Below are 21,075 nucleotides of genomic sequence, written 5' to 3' on the forward strand. Positions count from 1 at the left end.
TCTTCTAACAGATATTGATAGCAAAAGAAGTGTGGCTGTGCCCCATCAGCAGTGGGTGAAAGCCAATGTTGTGCCCCATTCGTCAGTGGGTGAAAGCCAATGTTGTGCCCCATCAGCAGTGGGTGAAAGCCAATGTTGTGCCCCATTCGTCAGTGGGTGAAAGCCAATGTTGTGCCCCATTCGTCAGTGGGTGAAAGCCAATGTTGTGCCCCATTCGTCAGTGGGTGAAAGCCAATGTTGTGCCCCATCAGCAGTGGGTGAAAGCCAATGTTGTGCCCCATTCAGTCAGTGGGTGAAAGCCAATGTTGTGCCCCCATTCGTCAGTGGGTGAAAGCCAATGTTGTGCCCCATTCGTCAGTGGGTGAAAGCCAATGTTGTGCCCCATTCGTCAGTGGGTGAAAGCCAATGTTGTGCCCCATTCGTCAGTGGGTGAAAGCCAATGTTGTGCCCCATCAGCAGTGGGTGAAAGCCAATGTTGTGCCCCATTCGTCAGTGGGTGAAAGCCAATGTTGTGCCCCATTCGTCAGTGGGTGAAAGCCAATGTTGTGCCCCATTCGTCAGTGGGTGAAAGCCAATGTTGTGCCCCCATTCGTCAGTGGTGAAAGCCAATGTTGTGCCCCCATTCGTCAGTGGGTGAAAGCCAATGTTGTGCCCCATTCGTCAGTGGGTGAAAGCCAATGTTGTGCCCCATTCGTCAGTGGGTGAAAGCCAATGTTGTGCCCCATTCGTCAGTGGTGAAAACCAATGTTGTGCCCCATTCGTCAGTGGGTGAAAGCCAATGTTGTGCCCCCATTCGTCAGTGGGTGAAAGCCAATGTTGTGCCCCATTCGTCAGTGGGTGAAAGCCAATGTTGTGCCCCATTCGTCAGTGGGTGAAAGCCAATGTTGTGCCCCATTCGTCAGTGGGTGAAAGCCAATGTTGTGCCCCATTCGTCAGTGGGTGAAAGCCAATGTTGTGCCCCATTCGTCAGTGGGTGAAAGCCATAGGTCCCAGTTCCCGTCCCAGTTCCAGTTAGGTAAGGATGAACCGCGTTGACAACTGCAGGAGGAATGACATGACAATAGTCACTGATTCCTGTTCTACATAACACAATAAGATGTGTAGAAAACTGAGCAGCAGAGAAAGATTTATGAACTGAGTAGTAGACAGTTTGACAGGTTTGGAGAAGAAGTGATTGTGGCAGTTTGGCTGAGGACACCTCAACTAAGACAGGTGGAGGGAGCAGAGAAGCAGGCATTGGTTCAGGCTGACATGGTGCTAGGGTGAAGAGGACAACAGACATTTAGTCTGCACTTAACTGTTTCAGTCTGCACATGAAATGTCACTCATTTTGTCACAATCTTCAAGTCATAAGCAAGAGGGCTTGTGTGTGTGCAATCAGGTTTTTGCCAACGGGCAGGATTCTAAGCTTTAGAGCCTCTGCAGAGAGCGATCAGTAAGAATTACTACAGTTCCTGGACATGTGTTACCTTGGTGAGGACAACCCCCCATTTTATTGGCTGATCTGGCATATGTCGGATATTAAAGCTCATCAGCCATGAAAGCAGATTAGACTAATCTGATTTAGTTATGGTTCTGCTTTGAGGTTGTTTTGCTCTCTGCCTTTTTTCTCTGGCAGTACAGGGCGACTGCACTGTTATAATGCGGTGGATTTATAAATAAACACACTAAACTAATCCCTTACTTTCTGTCTCACCCTCCCTTTCATATACCCCCTCTCTCAGCATGAGGAGATACTGTACAGTAAAACCTCAATGGTAGCACTGTTCTTTGTGACAGTATAAGGCCCTTGAACCAGTGTGTAACGAGATGTCTCATTGCTCAAATGCCTAACAAAGCCTCAGTCATATCTAAAGAACAGAGAAAACAGTCTACCTCAATGTAGGTTACCAGTTGGTCTCCTTAACAAGGTCATTTAGTAACAAATAGTGCATTCTTAGTCAATGACTTCAATGGAAATCTACATTAGCTTGAAAAATAGTGTTACCTGTTTAACAGCGTTGTAGACAGCCTTGTCAGTCAGTCAGTCAGGACATGTTGTTGACTCGTCTAAATAGGCTCTGAGGGCTGGCACCATCCCAGCATCTTCCTCAGCATATCTGGAGATAAACACAGAGCAGAGAGCAGCAGAAAGTGGAACGCAACGCTGTGGAACACTTTTCCCCAAAACCCTACCAAGGATGTGCTGGACCATTGGCCTTGACTACTGCCAAAAGATACTATGAGCTGCAGTAGGGCAGGGTTACTAAATTCATCTGCAAAATCACCAAGAATCATAGGTGTTTAGGAACAGTATCTAATGGACCTAATTAACCCCCTTTTTTTTTTTATTATTTAATTTTTTTTTCCTTGAACTAACCTAATTGAAATGAATAACTTGTTACAGCAGCTCCCCTAATACCAAAAATAGTCAATAAAAATGTAATGGAGGAATGGAGCCCACAAGACAGAATTAACACCAATAACAGCTGTTAAACCTCTGCCTTTACAAGAACCCCCTCCACAGTATGAGGATATACTGGACACATACCCATTTGTCTCTCCCTGCTCCTGTATTCACCAGTCCATCAGGGACCCCAGGGAACCCCAGTTGTCATGGGGACTTGCATCCTGCCAGCTGGGCTGTGGGTTTGGCCACTGTATACAGAGGGCATCCATTAGCCAGCAGCACTATTTAAACAGCATCAGTGGAAGTGGACAGGGTGAGATAAGAGCTGTTTGTCATAAAACTAGATTGATGCACACTGCCCCTGCATCATCAAATGCTGATGCCATAGAGCGCAGTGGTCTAAGGCACTGCATCGCAGTGCTAGCTGTGACACTAGAGATCCTGGTTCGAATCCAGGCTCTGTCGTAGCCGGCCGCGACCGGGAGACCCATGGGGCGACGCACAATTGGCCCAGTGTCGTCCAGGTAGGGGAGGGAATGGCCGGCAGGGATGTAGCTCAGTTGCCAGGGTTGTGGGTTCGATTCCCACAGGGGGCCAGTATGAAAAAAATAACAAAATAAATGTATGCACTAAATGTAAGTCGCTCTGGATAAGAGCGTCTGCTAAATGACTAAAATGTAATGTAAATGTAATAGAGGGGCTGCAAGCATGAATGTCTGCCCAAGGAAAAATACATGTTGTATATACCTATCCTATGATTACATTTTTAAACTCCATCATGGAACAGCAGATTGCCTAAACGAACATGGCATAGGATACAGTGGTATCTGACTCACTGCGCTGTTGCTGCATTCGAATGTCTCAATTATTAATGTAGGGTTAGACTAGCTGGTCCTGCGGAGCTTTGTGTGTGTGTGCCTGCTTGTATTAGGTATTTGCCTTTCAACTTCACTGAAATGGGTGTTGAAAGGGTATTTAGCTCTTATAAATCAGCGTATCTATCGTGCTATAAGAGCGCTTCATAAAACGTCATTTCAAAATGCACCTCGCAATGAAGATTTGTCAAACCCAGCTTGAATTATTAAACCCCAAACATTATGATTGTTTTAATCATCTTGTGAATACCCTATGTTCTCCTGCGCATGATGTAAAGCCCCCCGGTCATTGGTCTCTTACCTTTTGCATTGATGCAAGTTTCACCATCCGTCCAAAATGCACCTGTCTCGCAGCATCTGTGTCAGCAATGGCGCGATGAAGTGCTCGAGCTGTGTCCGATCCTCTTCGGGTAGGATGAGAGATGTACAAAATGATCACTCATATATAGTGTATTCTAAATTAAAACGAATCATGTTCAATGGTTTTGTGATGTGCAGTGCACAAAAACCTATTCCAACTTACCCATGCATCGATATCCTCTAAAATGAGGTCGTGCTGTGGAGTGCGTCACCGTGCATGGCAAGCAGCTGCCTCTTATGGGCGGTTAAAATAGTAAATAAAAAGACAGAAGCCTGGACAAAGGAGTGTTTAGATGGCACGAGGAATTAACTAGTATGCCGATGTCTGTATTTTGTATGCGAGCGCGTGTAGGCTACGGACTCCAGCTGCCAGAAGTCTATGTCCTATTGTTACCTCCACCATCTGCGTACCCTCTGTAATCAGAAACGTGCCTGTGGGCGCTGTCCCAGCATTTTCAAATTGGCTACTGTAGTATCTGAACAGTTTATAATTTTGGCTGACGTTTGCAAATGGTGTGTTAGAGGAATTTTACTCTGCTTTGCTGAAACATCTGGAAAGCATTACTATAGGGGCCCCCTGAAACAGAGGAGACTTGGATATGTGGAAGCCAGGGATTGGTCTATTCAAAACACCCATATTATGTTACATAGGATAAATACCATGGTTGGAACAAAGGACGGGGAGAATAATCATTTTTAGATTGGGTTAGTTGTTCTCCGGATTTCTGCAGAAAACTGTAAATTGACGCTGGAACCTTTGATATAATAAACATTTATAATCAGGTACAGTGTCAAGCGGATTTCTTGTCTACACAGCATATCAGCATCGTTGTCTCGACACTACACTACAACAACAAGATAATCTCTGCGGTGAGCTAGAATCGAATAGAATGAAGCGTATTGTAAATATGGGGCTATTCTATGTCACCATTTAAGACCAGTGTCCAGTTTGGTAAGAAACAGAAATGATCACATTAATATCCTTGCCTGCACAGCGCCATGGGGAAATTAAATGGAAGCGCACTCCTATGTGCAACCCCCTATAACCTCATCTAAATAAGAGCCTCATCTCACACAGAAAGCAATTATATGCACACATACACACACACACACACATATATATATAGTACCAGTCAAAAGTTTGGATACACCTACTCATTCAAGGGTTTTCTTTATTTTTACTATTTTCTACATTGTAGAATAATAGTGAAGAAATCAAAACTATGAATTTCAATTAACAGGTGTGCCTTGTGAAAAGTTAATTTGTGGAACTTTCCTTCTTAATACTGATTGTCATTTCTCTTTGCTTATTTCAGCTGTTCTTGCCATAATATGGACTTGGTCTTTTACCAAATAGGGCTATCTTCTGTATAGCACCCCTACCTTGTCACAACACAACTGATTGGCTCAAACACATTAAGAAGGAAAGACATTCCACAAATTAACTTTTAACAAGGCACACCTGTTAATTGAAATGCATTCCAGGTGACTACCTCATGAAGCTGGTTGAGAGAATGCCAAGAGTGTGCAAAGCAGTCATCAAGGCAAAGGGTGGCTATTTGAAGAATATCAAATATAAAATGTATTTTGATTTGTTTAACACTTTTTTGGTTACTACATGATTCCCTATGTGTTATTTCATAGTTTTGATGTCTTCACTATTATTCTATTAAATAGTAAAAATAAAGAAAACCCTTGAATGAGTAGGTATGTCCAACCATTTGACTGGTAGTGTGTATATATACATACATAAACACACATATACATACACACACACTCATCAACTGCTTCTACCAGACTTTACTATTGCTAATACTGTACAATTTAATCACTTGCCCCCCCAATCCCCCCTTTCCTGATGCATGTGTAAATATTATACTATAAATTGTACTTTCCTGTATTATACTTATGCGAAAATGTCTACATGATCTACTTCATTCATCGCACGCATTCCACTTTGTAATTTGGGTGAACGAACCCTTTAAACGAAACGCGTTGTACGATATGGTCACTTCGAGATTCCGTAGTTGAGATAAACAGACGTCACTTTGCTACTTCCTGAAAAGATTGCGAGCTCGCGCACTGAATTGAGGTTGTTTGGCTTTCTTCTTCCCCCCCCCATGTTTATAATTGGTAAAGGATATTTTGGCATAAGAAATTAACTATTTTAATAAACAGAGAGCTATGATGAAGTTGCTGTTTATTAGCAGCTTGCAAGCAAATGTCCTGGCTGGCTATGTTGTTGCTAGCATGCTGCTAACAGTTAGCAGCATGGAGAAATTATTCCAGTTTTTTTCCCCGGTGGGAGCTCGTTAAAGGGGAAACCGACACCCTTGCAGTTGAATGGAGCATGTTTTATGCAGAGCCGGTCGCCGGGGGACACGAGTGTATAGCGGGCTGCATACATTCCAGTTGGACTCATGAGACGTAAAAAGGAATAATAGCGCCATTTGATGGTCGGGGCTAGAGATTCTGGCTACGTTCCAGGCTGGTAGCTAAATATTTAAGTCTCATTGCAGAAATTATTACGAGATACAGAGAGCTGATCATACATTAGTTAGTATTTGGGATGCAAGGTCATTTGTTTATTAGTGATTCTGCTTAGGCTGATCCCCCGAACGTGGTTTCATTGATTGTAGGCCATGGACTTAGACCAGGGTTTCTTAAACTTTCAGCCTGTGATCCAAATGAGAAATTCTGTGTTTTCCTGGGACCCAAGCTCATGAAAATATGCCCCCTTTAGGGGGCCCTAAGGGAGATTTGCGCCTAGCTGGCAGAGAGAAACATTTACTACTACATTTCCTGCAAATTCTATTCATTTTGCCATGGGGCGGAGATAAAATTGTTTGCAGTTTTAAAGCTAATTTCCTGCAATTCTACATTTATGCCATGTTAATGTTATCTGAGATGAGTGACTAACAAAATCAATGGGGGTCCCCTGGAGGTCAGGGCCACTAGGCATGTGCCCGGTCGGTATTCGGCCGTGATTACTTCAAGTTTAGATAGCTGGCTAGACTAATTTACCAACCTAAAAGTTGTTAACTGACATGGCTAATTGAGTGACTGACATAAGACCACAACCAAATCTCGAAATTGCACCTTGTGTAGTCTAGTACTCTAATTCAAGAATAAGACCCCGACTGAGTTCCTAAATGTTGTTTAAAAAAGGTCGCAACATACATACTTTAAGAAAGGCCGACTAAGACAGCTCTAGCACAGGATTAGTTACAAAAAATATTTGGCTGTAGTGCCCCAAAGCCTGTTTTAGCATGGGCAGTGCCATTGAAGACCTTTCAAAGATGGTGGATAAATGAAGAGGTCTTACTCAGGCCGCTTGGCATTGAAAATAAAATTCACTGTTCCGGTCTGCTTAAGGCAGGGTTTTCCAACCCCCTCCTCTGTGGGCCTCTTCTCTGCCCCATTTTTGTTTTAACCCTAAACTGGCACACCTGATTCAATTAGCCAACTAATCATCAAGCCTTTGACTAATTGAATCAGGTGTGCCAGTTTAGGGTTAAAACACATGTGAAACGTCGGCGAGGGCCAGAGGAGAGGGTTAGGAAACCCTGGCTTAAGGGGCCGCTGTCCCATAGGCACCAATATGATAGCAGCTAGTTCTGGATAGTTCAGGGGTGTCAAACTCATTCCACAGAGGGCCAAGTGTCTGCGGGTTTATGTTTTTCTTTCAATTAAGCCCTAGACAACCAGGTGAGGGGTGTTCCTTAATAATTAGTGACCTTAATTCATTAATCAAGTACAAGGGAGGAGCGAAAAACCCGCAGACACTCGGCCCTCCGTGGAATGAGTTTGACACGTGCCGTTTTTGTACCAGAAAAAAGGAGCGAGTGAGATGTCTCGCTTCCTCTTCTGTCTCTGGACTTGACTTTCACAAGTTTGAAGTAGTCAACTGGTTGGGACTTCCTATGGGTTAAGGAAGGATCACATAATTCCATCCAGGTCATCAGGAGGGATCAGCCAATGAATTATACTCCTGAGTAAACAGTCCATAACTGAAGCGGGCAGTAAATCAGCAACCTTGTCTTTATACCTGTTCAGACAACACACTCCAGGTGGCAGTAAACACCCTTGACTACTTTAAAAGAGAGAAAGCCCTCAATGGTGCTGCCCATTATGGCACAGCTGCAAAGAAAGGACCCCTATGTGGTAGGCCTACCTGCGATGTTCAACACCTGGGGCGTATTCATTATGCCGTTTCTGTTGCAAAACGTTTCTTAAACAAAACAGGATCTACCTGAATTTGTTCAATAGAAACTCTCGTTTTAGTTGCAAAACCATTTTGCAACTGTTTGGACTATTGATTACTCCCCTGCTTACTTCCGCATTTGGTCTGATTGGTCCATTGCGTTTGCGTAGCACATGGAGATGTGTGAAACTCACTCCTCAGCCTGAAGTGTACCCAATTGCGAATCAGGAGGAAGTGGTACTCGTTAAGCAAGCAGCGTGACATTCGTTACAAATGGTGCCTTGACTCGGATCTGCAGTTGCACTCAGCTCAACGCTAGGGTCGCTGTGGAGTAAGTTTGAGGGGTGAATGCCGAATAACTAGCTTTTTGCGTGGCACGACTGGCAAGACACTTCGGGAGAGCGGTCACGTGTGCTAACAAGGCAGAGGTCCTGGTTTCGAGCCTCGGTGTGAGGCTAACCAGGAGTAAGCAGTACTCGATAAGCAGGCAGCGTGATATCCGTTACATATGGCCATGACTCACTTATCTACTTCCCTTCAATAATTTGAAAGGGAATGACTGGTATAAGAAATATGGTGGAAACTCCCACTAGCCTAGCCCATGGCCACGTCCCAAATGGCACATTGTTAGCTACCTTTATAGTTAGCTACTTTTGACAGGAGCCTTATGGGCCCTGGTCAAAGTAGTTCACTATATAGGGAATAGGGTGCCATTTGAGATGGAACCCATGTCTCCACCAAGCCAATGCTTTTAGATTTGTGGTAAGTAGTCTGCAGGTGGCTTGGAATGCAGCCAGATTATTCTATCATTTCATGTGTTGTTGCCTAATAGGTGTCTTTCTCCCATCTATTTTAACAGTGCCATTATCTTGTCTGCCAGTCAGCTATCCATGGTCCACACAACGCTGCCTACGTACTTCCTTTGGTTAACCTGTTTCCATGCATCAATCTGGGGCACAGAGACTTGCAGGTTTGTGTCAAGTTACCGAACACCTTTTCCTCAGCAACGGCAGAGCTGCAAATGATAAGGCCATCATATCTCATTTCAACATCACTTGCATCATCAATGCCACACAAAACATCACAAACACTTCCACTGCAGAGGTGGAATATGTCCATATACCTGTTACAGACTCTCCATCTTCGCCTCTGAGTGAGTTCTTTGATGAGGTAGCGGATAAAATCCAGCTCGTTGGGGAGCAGTGTGGACGCACATTGGTTCACTGCAATGCAGGTGTGAGTCGCTCAGCTACGTTATGCTTGGTGTATCTAATGAAATACCATGGAATTACACTTTTGGAGGCCCACAAAAAGGTCAAATCTTGTCGACCTATTATTAGGCCAAACAATGGATTCTGGAAGCAACTCATCCAGTATGAGCGCAAGCTCCGTGGTGATGCCACGGTCACAATGATAACTTCCCCCATGGGTGAAATACCTGACATTTATGAAGAGGAGACCAGAGATATGCTTCCTCTTTGACCTTCACTGTTAAAATGATTGTCAACCCAATTGTAAAAATGCATTACTACTATGTTTTATATCCAGTATGTTGAGTTGAACTGGAAGTGGTCCTCTCAAATGTTGTATTTGTAAACTTTATGATTCTGAATAAAAAATTACACTTGTACAATGTCACTCTTTACGATTTACAACTAAACAAAAAAGATTTGTAAATGTTTTGTAAAGGCTACAACTTCAACATATGGTCATCCAGGGTAAGAAGTGTCCCCAGGTAGAATAGTAAAAAAATATTAATTCAAATGGCAATGAATATTGTTAAATACATTTTATTCATTTCAACTCCCACCAAAAAAGAAAAACATTTGCATTGTTGTGACTATAGTGACCAAACCACGGCAACATCGTAGAACTATAAAATGTCATTTTTAATCCATGTTTAGCTTAAAATTGGTCCAGCATACAAAAAGGACCTGTGCAAAATGACTACTTCCATTTGCCATATACTCAGCTATTGACTATTGAAAAGCACATTGTACGGAAAGATCTCTATGAAACAAGGCCCTGGGTAGAAATATAGTGATCATTTAGGACGCAGGCATAGGAGAGAAATATACACTGGCTCACAGTCAAGAAAATATTATCCAATAGATATTCAATCTTCCTCTACATTCCTCTGAATGTTACTCAATACTCTTCATTTTGTCAAAATGTCTACCCTACCTAAAGCCCTCAAAGGACAACTTTGTTGAGACCATGAAAGGTTTGGCACAGATCAGCTATTCACGTTATCCCTCTTTAGGTACATCATAACAAAGAACATAAATTACATAATGCCCCCCTTCACATGCTAGATAGCTCAAATCCAGGGTAGAGCCCTGCACGGGCATGAATTTTAAGCACTACACATGCCCGCGACGTTCAGACACTACCCTACCCAGGCCCGATTGCTTCTGCCAAATTTAAGGCCCGAAACAACTTCCTCACTTAGTAAATCCATTAGGTGCTCCTCTCTGTGTCTCTCGCTCCCTGCGCGCAGGCAGCTCGCTCTGCATGCACTATGCTCATGGCGACTCTGAGTCTGTGTAACCACACACCATAACAACGGCTCCGTTTGGGCTGCTCTGCTCAATGACGACTTTTTTTTTTTGTCATTTAGCAGACGTTCTTATCCAGAGCGACTTACAGTTAGTGAGTGCATACATTATTTTTTAATTTTTCATACTGGCCCCCTGTGGGAATCGAACCCACAACCCTGGCGTTGCAAACGCCATGCTCTACCAACTGAGCTACATCCCTGCCGGCCATTCCCTCCCCTACCCTGGACGACACTGGGCCAATTGTGCGCCGCCCCATGGGTCTCCCGGTCGCGGCCGGCTACGACAGAGCCTGGATACGAACCAGGATCTCTAGTGGCACAGCTAGCACTGCTATGCAGTGCCTTAGACCACTGCGCCCCTCGGGAGTTTGAGACATGAGAGAGCTGTTAAAGCCCAATACCGTCAACCAATCATGTCAATGCAGAGCTATTCAAAGCTATAAGGAGCCCTCCGCATTGTTACAAAATCTGAGAGGCGATGTGGCCTCAGCAAGCCTCCAGATGCGCCGCAGCTGCGTCACAACCTCCGGAGGCTTGCGGAGGACGCATGTCACAATAAGGAGGGCTCCGTATAGATTTGTATAGCTCTGCATTGACATGATTGGTTGATGGTAGGTGGGGACGGTACATCCTGTATAAACACAAACGCACTTCCTTGACAACAACTCTGCTCCACAAGAAGTATGAATGCCTTGACTTCTGCTTCTGCCAATACAGAGTCCAGATTAACCATAAATCGGCTTTTAGCTACTTTGTCACTCTAAACTCCTACAAAACTCAAGGAACATTATTTTCTGTGAAATAATCTCTCCTGTCATATTTTAAGCACTTCTGACACCATGTTATGATCTTAGTCAGATGTGACTGTACTGAGCAGCAGAGCACAAGCAAATGGCTCAGCTTTAAAATGTTACTGATCAATTTAGTGATGCCCGTACCCTAGTTATTGATGGAAAAAAACAGGCCCTACCCGGCCCTAACCCGATGTATAATGTTGGGGCCCGTCTGGCTCGGGTCATGTAACAGAGCTCTAATCCAGGGGTGTCAAACATATGGCCTGCGGGCCGGAGCTCATTCAATCCATGCCTCGGGGGAGGGGGGCTGGTGTAAAAAAAAAAATATATAAATTTTTTAAACAATCTCAATTCACATTAAAATGACTAAAACCAAATTGAAACTGGAAAAATTATAATGGACCTACATTTATATAGTCTCTTCAGTCTGTCCAGCTTGCTAACAGTCATCTAAACCAGGGTTTCCCAAACTCGGTCCTGGGCCCCCCCCCCTGGGTGCACGTTTTGTTTTTTTCTCTAACACTACACAGCCGATTCAAATAATCAAAGCTTGATGATGAGTTGGTTATTCGAATCAGCTGTGAAGTGCCAAAACGTACACCCAGGGGGGGCCCCAGGACAGAGTTTGGGAAACCCTGATCTAATCGAATGCTAGACAGGGAGCATTGAAAATTCCAAAAGTGATGGATATGGGACTATTTTTTTCTAATTCTGACAGTGAGGAAATATAACAAACTTTACATGTGGCCCTCCGGACCTCGTGAAGACTGAATGCGTTTGACACCCCTGCTCTAATCTATTTGGAATTTAGGCCTAGGTTAACTTCAGTATCATTCATCCACCGGCATTATCAGTCACACAATCAATTTCACTGTTTTCACTTACTCCACTCCAACCAACAGCCAATACAATGCAACATAGCAACTAAAAAGTCCCTTTCCTCTGCCATCTCAGAAGGGATCAAGCTAACAAGAGAAAATACAACACTCCAAAACATACAAGAAGTACATTTACATTCATCTGGCCAACATTGTGGTCATCATTGCAGGTGTCCAACTACTGTCCTACAGTACTTTCAAACACTAAGGGACCAGTTAGAATCCTCACAATTTAACAATTTCTTCTGTGACAAAAAATGATCTTGAGTCAGAACTGAAAACACAAAGGACATCCCAAAGTACCACAATAACACAGGAGTGCAAACACAAGCATGCTTATCTTTCTCAGCTTCATAGATTCAGCAACAGTATCCTCTGCATGGTCATGCAATAAGCATCCAAAGACAAAAATATATGAAGTAACATCCATTTGTTTAAAAAAAGAAATCAATATTGATTAAACCAAGGAAGTCTTCTTTCACCAGGAATCAGTTTGGTGCCTTATTTCATCTTAACACCTATATCCACAGTTTTCTGGCAATAACTTCATGACAGTGATGCACCTTCACTACTGAAGAAGAAAATAAAAAATTAGTGCCAGACAGGGAAAGAACCACCAATCTGCTTCTGAAACCCTGCATTACACTTAGGGAGCATCATAACTTTATTCAGAAACCTCCATGTATGGACAGAGCAATAAATAAAACAATGAAAGGGATTTAATTGACACTATGGAATCCATACTTACATTCTGTTCCAGCTTGGTGTACTCTGCGCCTTTGGGCCGACGTCCCGATCTCGACCTCTTTCCCTCCACGCAATAGGCAATGATCTGACAAAAACAAACAATAATAGGCCTGTGTCACAACTTGTTTCATTGACTGTTCTCTTACATGTTTTTAGCTAACACATTAATATCACTACTGTCTTGGATGTGCTTGTTTTGGAGGTATCTTTTTATGGACTAATTCATATACTGAACAAAAATATAAACGCAACACGTAAACATTTCAACGATTTTACTGCGTTACAGTTCATATAAGGAAATCAGTCAATCGAAATACATTGATTAGGCCCTAATCTATGGATTTCACATGACTGGGCAGGGGCGCAGCCATAGGCCCACCCACTGGGGAGCCAGGCCCAGCCAATCAGAATGAGTTTTTCCCCACAAAAGGGCATTATTACAGACATAAATACTTCTCAGTTTTATCAGCTGTCCGGGTGGCTGGTCTTAGATGATCCTGCAGGTGAAAAAGCCGGATGTTGAGGTCCTGGGCTGGCGTGGTTACACGTGGTCTGCGGTTGTGAGGCCGATTGGACGTACTGCCAAATTCTCTAAAACGGCAGAGGCGGCTTATGGTAGAGAAATTAACATTCAATTCTCTGGCAACAGCTCTGGTGGACATTCCTGCAGTCAGCATGCCAATTGCGCGCTCCCACAAAATCTTTGGCATTGTGTTGTGACAAAACTGCACATTTTAGAGTGGCCTTTTGTCCCCAGCGCAAGATGCACCTGTGTAATGATCATGCTGTTTAATCAGCTTGTTGATATGCCAAACCTTGTCAGGTGGATCGATTACCTTGGCAAAGGAGAAATGCTCACTAACAGGGATGTAAACAAATTTGTGCACAAAATTAGAGAGAAATATGCTTTTTGTGCGTTTGGAAAATGCCTTGGATATTTTATTTCAGCTAATGAAACATGGGACCAACACTTTACAGGTTGCGTTTATATTTTTGTTCAGTATAATAATACATGTATTTTATATAGTGCTTTTCATTACATAGAGAATCACAAAGAGAATCTCAAAGACGCTTATTATGACCCAGATTATGGCGAAGAATCAAAAGCTGTAATGTGTAAATCGATATTAACCAAGTACCTTTCGCTTGTTGTGGTAGCTAATGTAGAGCACTGCCACCAACACAGCTGTACACACAAGATAAGCAAAGAAGTGACTGCTCACTGCCTCATCACGTGTGCCATGGGTTTCCTTTTCAGCAGTGTCTACTGGTGCCGTTTCCTTTTCAGTAGGGTGTACTGGTGCCATTCCCTTTTCAGCAGTTGGTACTGGTGCCATTCCCTTTTCAGCAGTTGGTACTGGTGCCATTCCCTTTTCAGCAGGGTCTCCTGGTGCTGGTGTTGGTTTCTCTTCAACCGTGTCTACTGGTGCTGTTTCCTTTTCAGTAGGGTCTACTGGTGCCAGTCCCATTTCCATTCCAGTAGGTGCTCCTGCTTCTTGTTTCTTTCCAATAGATGCTCCTGGTGCTGACATGTCCTTTGCCGAAATGATCTGTGCTGGTGTATCACTTACAGGGGCATTAGATAGAGAATTTGGCTCCTTTGATCCTGCTTGAGGAGCACCTGTAGATTTAACAGATTAAATAAGGATGTTGAGCTGATTTAAAATGTTTTGAAAAACATTTGCTGGACTGCCTAGTGAGAACTAAACTGACCGCAGCTCTTACTTATCTATAGTAAGACCTGGAGCGCGCCCACACCCGAATACATATGATGAAGAAAGCTGCAGCAGAGTACAGAGTTTTTAAACCAAAATATGAATAAAAAACTAATGTGGCACTGGCAGTATAGTGTCTGATTTAGCTAGCTCCCTCCATCCAACAATTATTTGATCTGATTAGCTAGCCAGTTCGGTATAACATTAGGATACTAGCAAAGCTAGCTTTCAAAAACCCTTCTCTGTTGGGTTTTCAACAGTTAGCGTCACCCACGGTTGCCTGCATGTGAACTACAATTCCGACACTGTGTTTTAACGTTTAGAAACGTAAAAAATCATTGCTTGCGAAACAGTTTGAAACATATGCTGATATGCCCCTTATCTTTCATATCAGTGAGAAAGATACTTTCAAATTAAAAATATACACTTAATGTAGCAGTTTTGCACAGATCCATATGCTGTGTGTGCCTCCAGTTGACAAACGACACTTCCTCCCCAGTTACGCTTACACCCAGGTGTTCGGAGCATGCTAGATAGTTAATTAGCACAGGTGAGCGCCTCTCAGTGAATCCCAAACTACTGCCTTGCCCCGACCAACTCGCTCAGAGGGCCCTCTGTTGTCACCTGTTGCTGACGATACTCTGAGGGTAACTTCCAGAGAATGGTGGGGGATCAATAAACCCATCACACACTTGTGACTTAAATGAAGCAATTCATGTTCCAATTTTTAATAATAAAACAAGCATGTTAAATGTTCTATCCTCCGGATCCCTGCTTACAAGCAAAAAATAAAGCAGGAAGCAACAGTGACTCGGTCAATAAAGAAGTGGTCAGATGATGCAGATGCTAAGCGACAGGACTGTTTTGCTAGCACAGACTGGAATATATCAACACCATTATCCCAGAAACCCTAGACCCACTCCAATTTGCATACCGCCCCAACAGATCCACAGATGATAAGCTCTCTATTGCACTCCACACTGCCCTTTCCCACCTGGACAAAAGGAACACCTACGTGAGAATGCTATTCATTGACTACAGCTCAGCATTCAACACCATAGTGCCTTCAAAGCTCATCACTAAGCTAAGGACCCTGGGACTAAACACCTCCCTCTGCAACTGGATCCTGGACTACCTGACGGGCCGCCCCCAGGTGGTAAGGGTAGGTAACAACACATCTGCCACACTGATCCTCAATACGGGGGCCCCTCAGGGGTGCTTGCTCAGTCCCCTCCTGTACTCCCTGTTCACCCATGACTGCATGGCCAGGCACGACTCTAACACCATCATTAAGTTTGCTTACGGCACAATAGTGGTAGGCCTGATCACCGACAACGATGAGACAGACTATAGGGAGGATCTCAGAGACCTGGCCGTGTGATGCCAGGATAACAACCTCTCCCTCAACATGATCAAGACAAAGGAGATGATTGTGGACTACAGGAAAAGGAGGACCAATCACGCCCCCATTCTCATCGACGGGGCTGTAGTGGAGCAGGTTGAGAGCTTCAAGTTCCTTGGTGTCCACATCACCAACAAACTCTCATGGTCCAAACACACCAGGACTACAGAGGGTAGTGCGTATGGCCCAGAACATCACTGAGGCCAAGCTTCCTACCATCCAGAAACTCTATACCAGGCGGTGTCAGAGGAAGGCCCTAAAATTGTCAAAGACTCCAGCCACCCTAGTCATAGACTGTTCTCTCTGCTACCGCACGGCAAGCGGTACCGGAGCGCCAAGTCTAGGTCCAAAAGGCTTCTTAACAGCTTCAACCCCCAAGACATAAGACTCCTGAACAGCTAATCAAATGGCTACCCGGACTATTTGCATTGTCAGCCACTGTCTTCAGTCTGTCTTCCGTAAACAAGCGCTGTAACATGGATATGGTCAGTGTGGGAACAAAACCCTATAAAACGTGCTAGAGGCATCACTAGACCCGAGTTTGATCCTGGGTTGTATCACAACCAGCCGTGATCGGGAGTCCCATAGGGTGGCGCACAATTGGCCCAGCGTCGTCTGGGTTAGGGGAGGGTTTGGCCGGGGGGGCTTCACTTGGCTCATCGCGCTCGAATAACTCCTTGTGGCGGGCCGGGCGCCTGCAGGCTGACCTCGGTCATCAGTTGAAAGGTGTTTCCTCCGACACATTGGTGCGGCTGGCTTCCGGGTTAAGTGGGCGGGTGTTAAGAAGCGCGGTTTTGTGGGTCATGTTTCGACTCCCGAGCCCGTTGGGGAGTTGCAGCAATGAGACAAGATCAAAATTGGGGCAAAAAAAGGGTAAAATACAACAAATAATAATACTTTTTAAAAACATTATTTATTGTTGATATGAAAGATAAGTTCCTTCATGTTTCCAAAACCGTACCACAAGCGATGTGTTTTAACATTCAGAAGGAGCGTCTGGTCTCTTAACAAAATTACCCTGGCCAGAAGATACTACAGATGGGTTAGCTGACATCACGAAAACGATGTGCGCTTCCATGGGGCAGAAGTCAGCGGGTTGTTGTTATTCTGGATGGGCAGATTGCTAGCAAGAATGACAAGAAACTGCCATGTGGGAAATCGTATGTTGCTCGTTTCAGCTCGTTTCATCTTGTTATTGATATCATGTCTTGTTTTGAGGTGTTTTGACTGATTTCATGTCAAAGCTAATATGGCAAAAATTCGCAAGCTTGCTAACCAACAACTGTAACAATGTATTTGAGAGACAAGTGCTCATTGTGCAAATGTATTTATGTTTTCAATAAACATTGGAGAGGAAATATAGCTTACATGTTGTCAACAATCTAAGGGCGTGTTTTTAAATTCACTCTGGAGTGCCAGAGTGAGCTCAGAGTGTGCTCTGGCCATTCGTAAATTCAGAGTGTTTCGCACTCAGAGCGTTTAGAGCGCACACTGGACACTCTGGCATATGGTTGATTGAGGGTTCTGACCTCACAACGGCAGTCAAGCAACCAATCTAACTGGCTAAAGTTGGCTAGCTTGCTTGCTAGCTACCTACTTCTAGACACAAATGAGAGAACACCTCATTCTGGTCATTTTACTACCCCTAGCAAAGGTGGTTAGGCTGTTATCTACAGCGTTGGTGTCTGTAACTGTGCTGCTGGCAACAACATAATTACGGGTGTTGCACGTTCGTAAATTCATCAATTATTCTACGCTCTGGCACACTCAAGCTTCATGTCCAGCAGATGCGTTAGACTCTTTGTGTTCAGGTGGAAGTCACGCCTCGATCACACCGGAAGTACATTCATTTCCAATGGAATGCTGCGTTTGCCTTGCAGCATTACGTTGCAGATGCAGTGCGTTGTGCATACGTTCGATTTATCGAACGTATGTGTCAAACTGTATGCGTAGACGGCTTGACAGAAATGGTAGCAGAAGGTGAAGATTGAACTTTTGTTTCACACATATCCAGATGATGCTGCGTACCATTTTGTGTAATGATGCTGTCGGTGTGATCAAGGCATCATCCATTGTCAATGGAGCAGTCTGCAACGCTACATTTGGGATGCCACACTAGGCTGCGGTGCGTTCTGTGTACCGCATGCATTCAATATTTTCAACTTGTGCGTTGCATTACTTTGCGGTGGTACAAACGCAAGTTCATAAAAGTTCCCATGGCGGGGGTGGCACCATAGAGGCCAAATGATGAGGACTATTGTGTAGTTAGAGAACAGAAGATACCGGCTGAACGACTGGAAAGTTGTCTCAGGTAAGAATGACACAGACAATGCATCATTACGACACTTGGGTAGTGCGCCCAGCCAACAGAATGGTGTGCAAAATTAATACGCACAGAACTGTTCTGTGCATAATTTAGCTTGCCACCATGCAAGAGAAGCTAGTGATTTGAAATCACTACTCTATATGTGAACAACCAGTTCAATTTATTGATGTCTCTAATGATGAGTGACAGAAGAATAGAAACAAACTAGATTAATTGTTGTAATGCACCCTTGTGCTTACCAGTCTGTTGGTAGCTCTGCAAGCCTAAAAAACAGTAGGTGAATAGGAGAATAACTTTCATCTGTTGTAATTATTAGCTTTGGTCGAACAGAGCAAAAATGATTTCCTCCATGCTGCAAACCGTTCTGCAGCCTTGTGAAGCGCACATGTACGGACATCTGGCAAAAACAACACACAGCAAAACGCGTGGACATATGGCATCAGATGAGAGTGCTCTGAAATCGGTGTAGATAGCCAGAGTGAATTTAAAAACGCACCCTAAGCCAACCCTGTCTGTTTTGCCCCATAGTTGCGCACCAACACGTGTTTCGTCAAAAGGCGCTAAAGGTAGTTAGTGTCTATGAATGGGTTATAGCAAAGCTAATTGGCCACGTCATTGGGTAGCTATCTAACGTTAGCTAGCTGTGTCATGTTCCAATATCCCTCTGATCAAATCGATTAATTTAACGTATAGACAGTCTCGGTACACAGCACACGTCAAAGCAAAGATTGGTTGCTCAAAGTTACTGTAACGTTACTTGGGGTAAAACATTTGTTTAAGTAACGTTATATCAGAAGTATGGCATGCACCTGATCTAGGCTAGTTAAAATGAGCAGATTGAGAGCTAAATTAGCTAGCTAGCTATTTTAATATTTGACAAAAACTCTCACCTCTGACACCACCAGACAAATAAGCCAGCACGATAAACAACATAAATATTGTCCTCATTGTGGCTTTGAGGCAACACAAACCTAGTTAGGTATAAGAAATTACTACGGAAAGCTTTCCCGTAAATGCTTGGCTCATAGGCGATAACTCAAATCCTGACATAAACACTTCCTTCCTTCTTCTCCTGTTCATGGCTGCCAAAACCAGGAGTGTAATACGGTGTAATCGTTAGTCCAAACAGTTCCGTTTTGCAAGTAAAACGACAGTTTCTATTGGACAAATTCTGCTAGATCCCTCCCCGTTTCGTTCCGTTGGCTTCCGTTTAAGAAACGTTTTGCAACAGAATAGGGGTAATTAATACACCCCTGATCTCACGTCACAGATTGAATAATTGTCAACAAAACAGAGATGATTTTTTTTTTTACATTAATAGTAGGTTATACAAACTGAATGCGATGCGCGTTCACACAACTCCAATCGCTCCAAAATGTATGTATTTTGTCGGCCAATTGCAATATTTAAAGAAATCCAGCAGAGGTCAGTACAGGCCAACTGATGGTGTGATAAACCTTGAAGTTGATCACTAGTATCACAGAATATCATATTAAACCATATTTTCCAGTATGTCTTATAAGTGGTTTATATTTATACCGGTCTGTGTAGAAGCCTATATCAACCGATTAATATTACGTTTGTGATACATTTCCAATCAGCATAGGCCTGCTAGCTACTAGAGCTTGTCACAATCTGTATAGGAGAAAGGCCAGTTTGCAGCTAAAGTCTAATGGGAGCTGTTTACAGACCAAAATGCTACCTGTTCTCAGAGCATTCTGTATTATTCTGTATGTAAATCCGAGACACCCCATTTAGTATGATACGTTACATTTTGTATGGTTACATAAGACAGATGGTTACTTGGTTAGGGTGGGTGTATAATACCAACGTCTAGTAACCCAAAGGTTGTGAGTTCAAATTTCATCACAAACAACAATCGCTAATTAGCAACTTTTCAACTACTTGCTACTTAGCTTGTTAGCTAACCCTTAACCCTTTAACCTAACTCCTAAACGTAACCCTAACCTTTACCCTAACCACTAACCCTAACCCCTAGCCTAGCTAACATTAGCCACCTAGCTAGAATTCATAACATACCATACATTTTGCAAATTGGTAACATATTGTAAGTTTCTCCAATTCGTAACATATACTTAACAAAAATATCAACGCTACATGCAACAATTTAAAATATTTTACTGAGTTATAGTTCATATAAGGAAATCAGTAAATTGAAAAAAATTAATTAGGCCCTAATCTATAGATTTCACATGACTGGGGAAAACAGATATGCATCTGTTAGCCACAGATACCTTAAAAAAGGTAGGAGCGTGCATCAGAAAACCAGTCAGTATCTGGTGTGACCACCATTTGCCTCGTGCAGCGCGACACATCTCCTTCGCATAGAGTTGATCAGGCTGTTGTTTGTGGTCTGTGGAATGTTGTCCTACACCTCTTCAATGGCTGTGTGAAGTTGCTGGATATTGGCGGGAACTGGAAAACGCTGTTGTACACATCGATCCAGAACATCCCAAACATGCGCAATGGGTAACATGTCTGGTGAGTATGCAGGCCATGGAAGAACTGGTACATTTTCAGCTTCCAGTAATTGTGTACAGATCCGTGTGATATGGGGCTCTGCATTATCATGCTGAAACATGAGGTGATGGCGGCGGATTAATGGCACAACAATGGGCCTCAGGATCTTGTCACCATATCTCTGTGCATTCAAATTGCCATCGATAAAATGCAATTGTGTTCGATGTCCGTAGCTTATGCCTGCCCATACCATAACCCCACCACCACCACGAGGCACTCTGTCCACTACGTTGACATCAGCAAACCGCTTGCCCACACGATGCCATACACGTGGTCTGCAGTTG

The 21,075-nt window shown here is 43.6% G+C and overlaps 2 protein-coding genes and 1 long non-coding RNA gene across 7 annotated transcripts; 1 reads left to right on the forward strand and 2 right to left on the reverse strand.

Annotated features, from left to right (window-relative positions):
* Positions 1 to 793: 793 nt before the first annotated feature.
* On the reverse strand, positions 794 to 4,015 carry LOC121584854. Of its 2 annotated transcripts, XR_006003769.2 has the most exons (5): positions 3,788 to 4,015; positions 3,566 to 3,668; positions 2,531 to 2,637; positions 1,988 to 2,099; positions 794 to 1,038 (listed from the first exon to the last, which is right to left on the reverse strand). It is a non-coding gene; the product is annotated as an uncharacterized LOC121584854 (long non-coding RNA). The 2 variants fall into 2 exon arrangements; XR_006003768.2 differs by having other exon boundaries at positions 1,988 to 2,637.
* Positions 4,016 to 5,661: 1,646 nt separating this feature from the next.
* Positions 5,662 to 9,458, forward strand: LOC121584853 (dual specificity protein phosphatase 18-like). 3 transcript variants are annotated; one of them, XM_041901022.2, is made up of 2 exons: positions 5,662 to 5,716; positions 8,688 to 9,458. In XM_041901022.2, the coding sequence occupies exon 2, from the start codon at positions 8,768 to 8,770 to the stop codon at positions 9,308 to 9,310; it is 543 nt and encodes a 180-aa protein (XP_041756956.1). In that variant the 5' UTR covers positions 5,662 to 5,716; positions 8,688 to 8,767; the 3' UTR covers positions 9,311 to 9,458. The 3 variants fall into 3 exon arrangements, with proteins under 3 accessions (XP_041756956.1, XP_041756958.1, XP_041756957.1); XM_041901024.2 differs by lacking the exon at positions 5,662 to 5,716 and adding an exon at positions 5,726 to 6,115; XM_041901023.2 differs by lacking the exon at positions 5,662 to 5,716 and adding an exon at positions 7,372 to 8,590.
* A 1,213-nt stretch (positions 9,459 to 10,671) lies between these two features.
* Positions 10,672 to 19,339, reverse strand: LOC121584852 (trans-Golgi network integral membrane protein 2). 2 transcript variants are annotated; one of them, XM_041901021.2, is made up of 4 exons: positions 19,141 to 19,339; positions 13,947 to 14,428; positions 12,809 to 12,892; positions 10,672 to 12,628 (listed from the first exon to the last, which is right to left on the reverse strand). In XM_041901021.2, the coding sequence occupies exons 1-4, from the start codon at positions 19,196 to 19,198 to the stop codon at positions 12,626 to 12,628; spliced, it is 627 nt and encodes a 208-aa protein (XP_041756955.1). In that variant the 5' UTR covers positions 19,199 to 19,339; the 3' UTR covers positions 10,672 to 12,625. The 2 variants fall into 2 exon arrangements, with proteins under 2 accessions (XP_041756955.1, XP_041756954.1); XM_041901020.2 differs by having other exon boundaries at positions 10,672 to 12,631.
* Between the last annotated feature and the right edge of the window lie 1,736 nt (positions 19,340 to 21,075).

This window comes from Coregonus clupeaformis, chromosome 16, assembly GCF_020615455.1.
Source record: "Coregonus clupeaformis isolate EN_2021a chromosome 16, ASM2061545v1, whole genome shotgun sequence".
Lineage (NCBI taxonomy): Eukaryota > Metazoa > Chordata > Actinopteri > Salmoniformes > Salmonidae > Coregonus > Coregonus clupeaformis.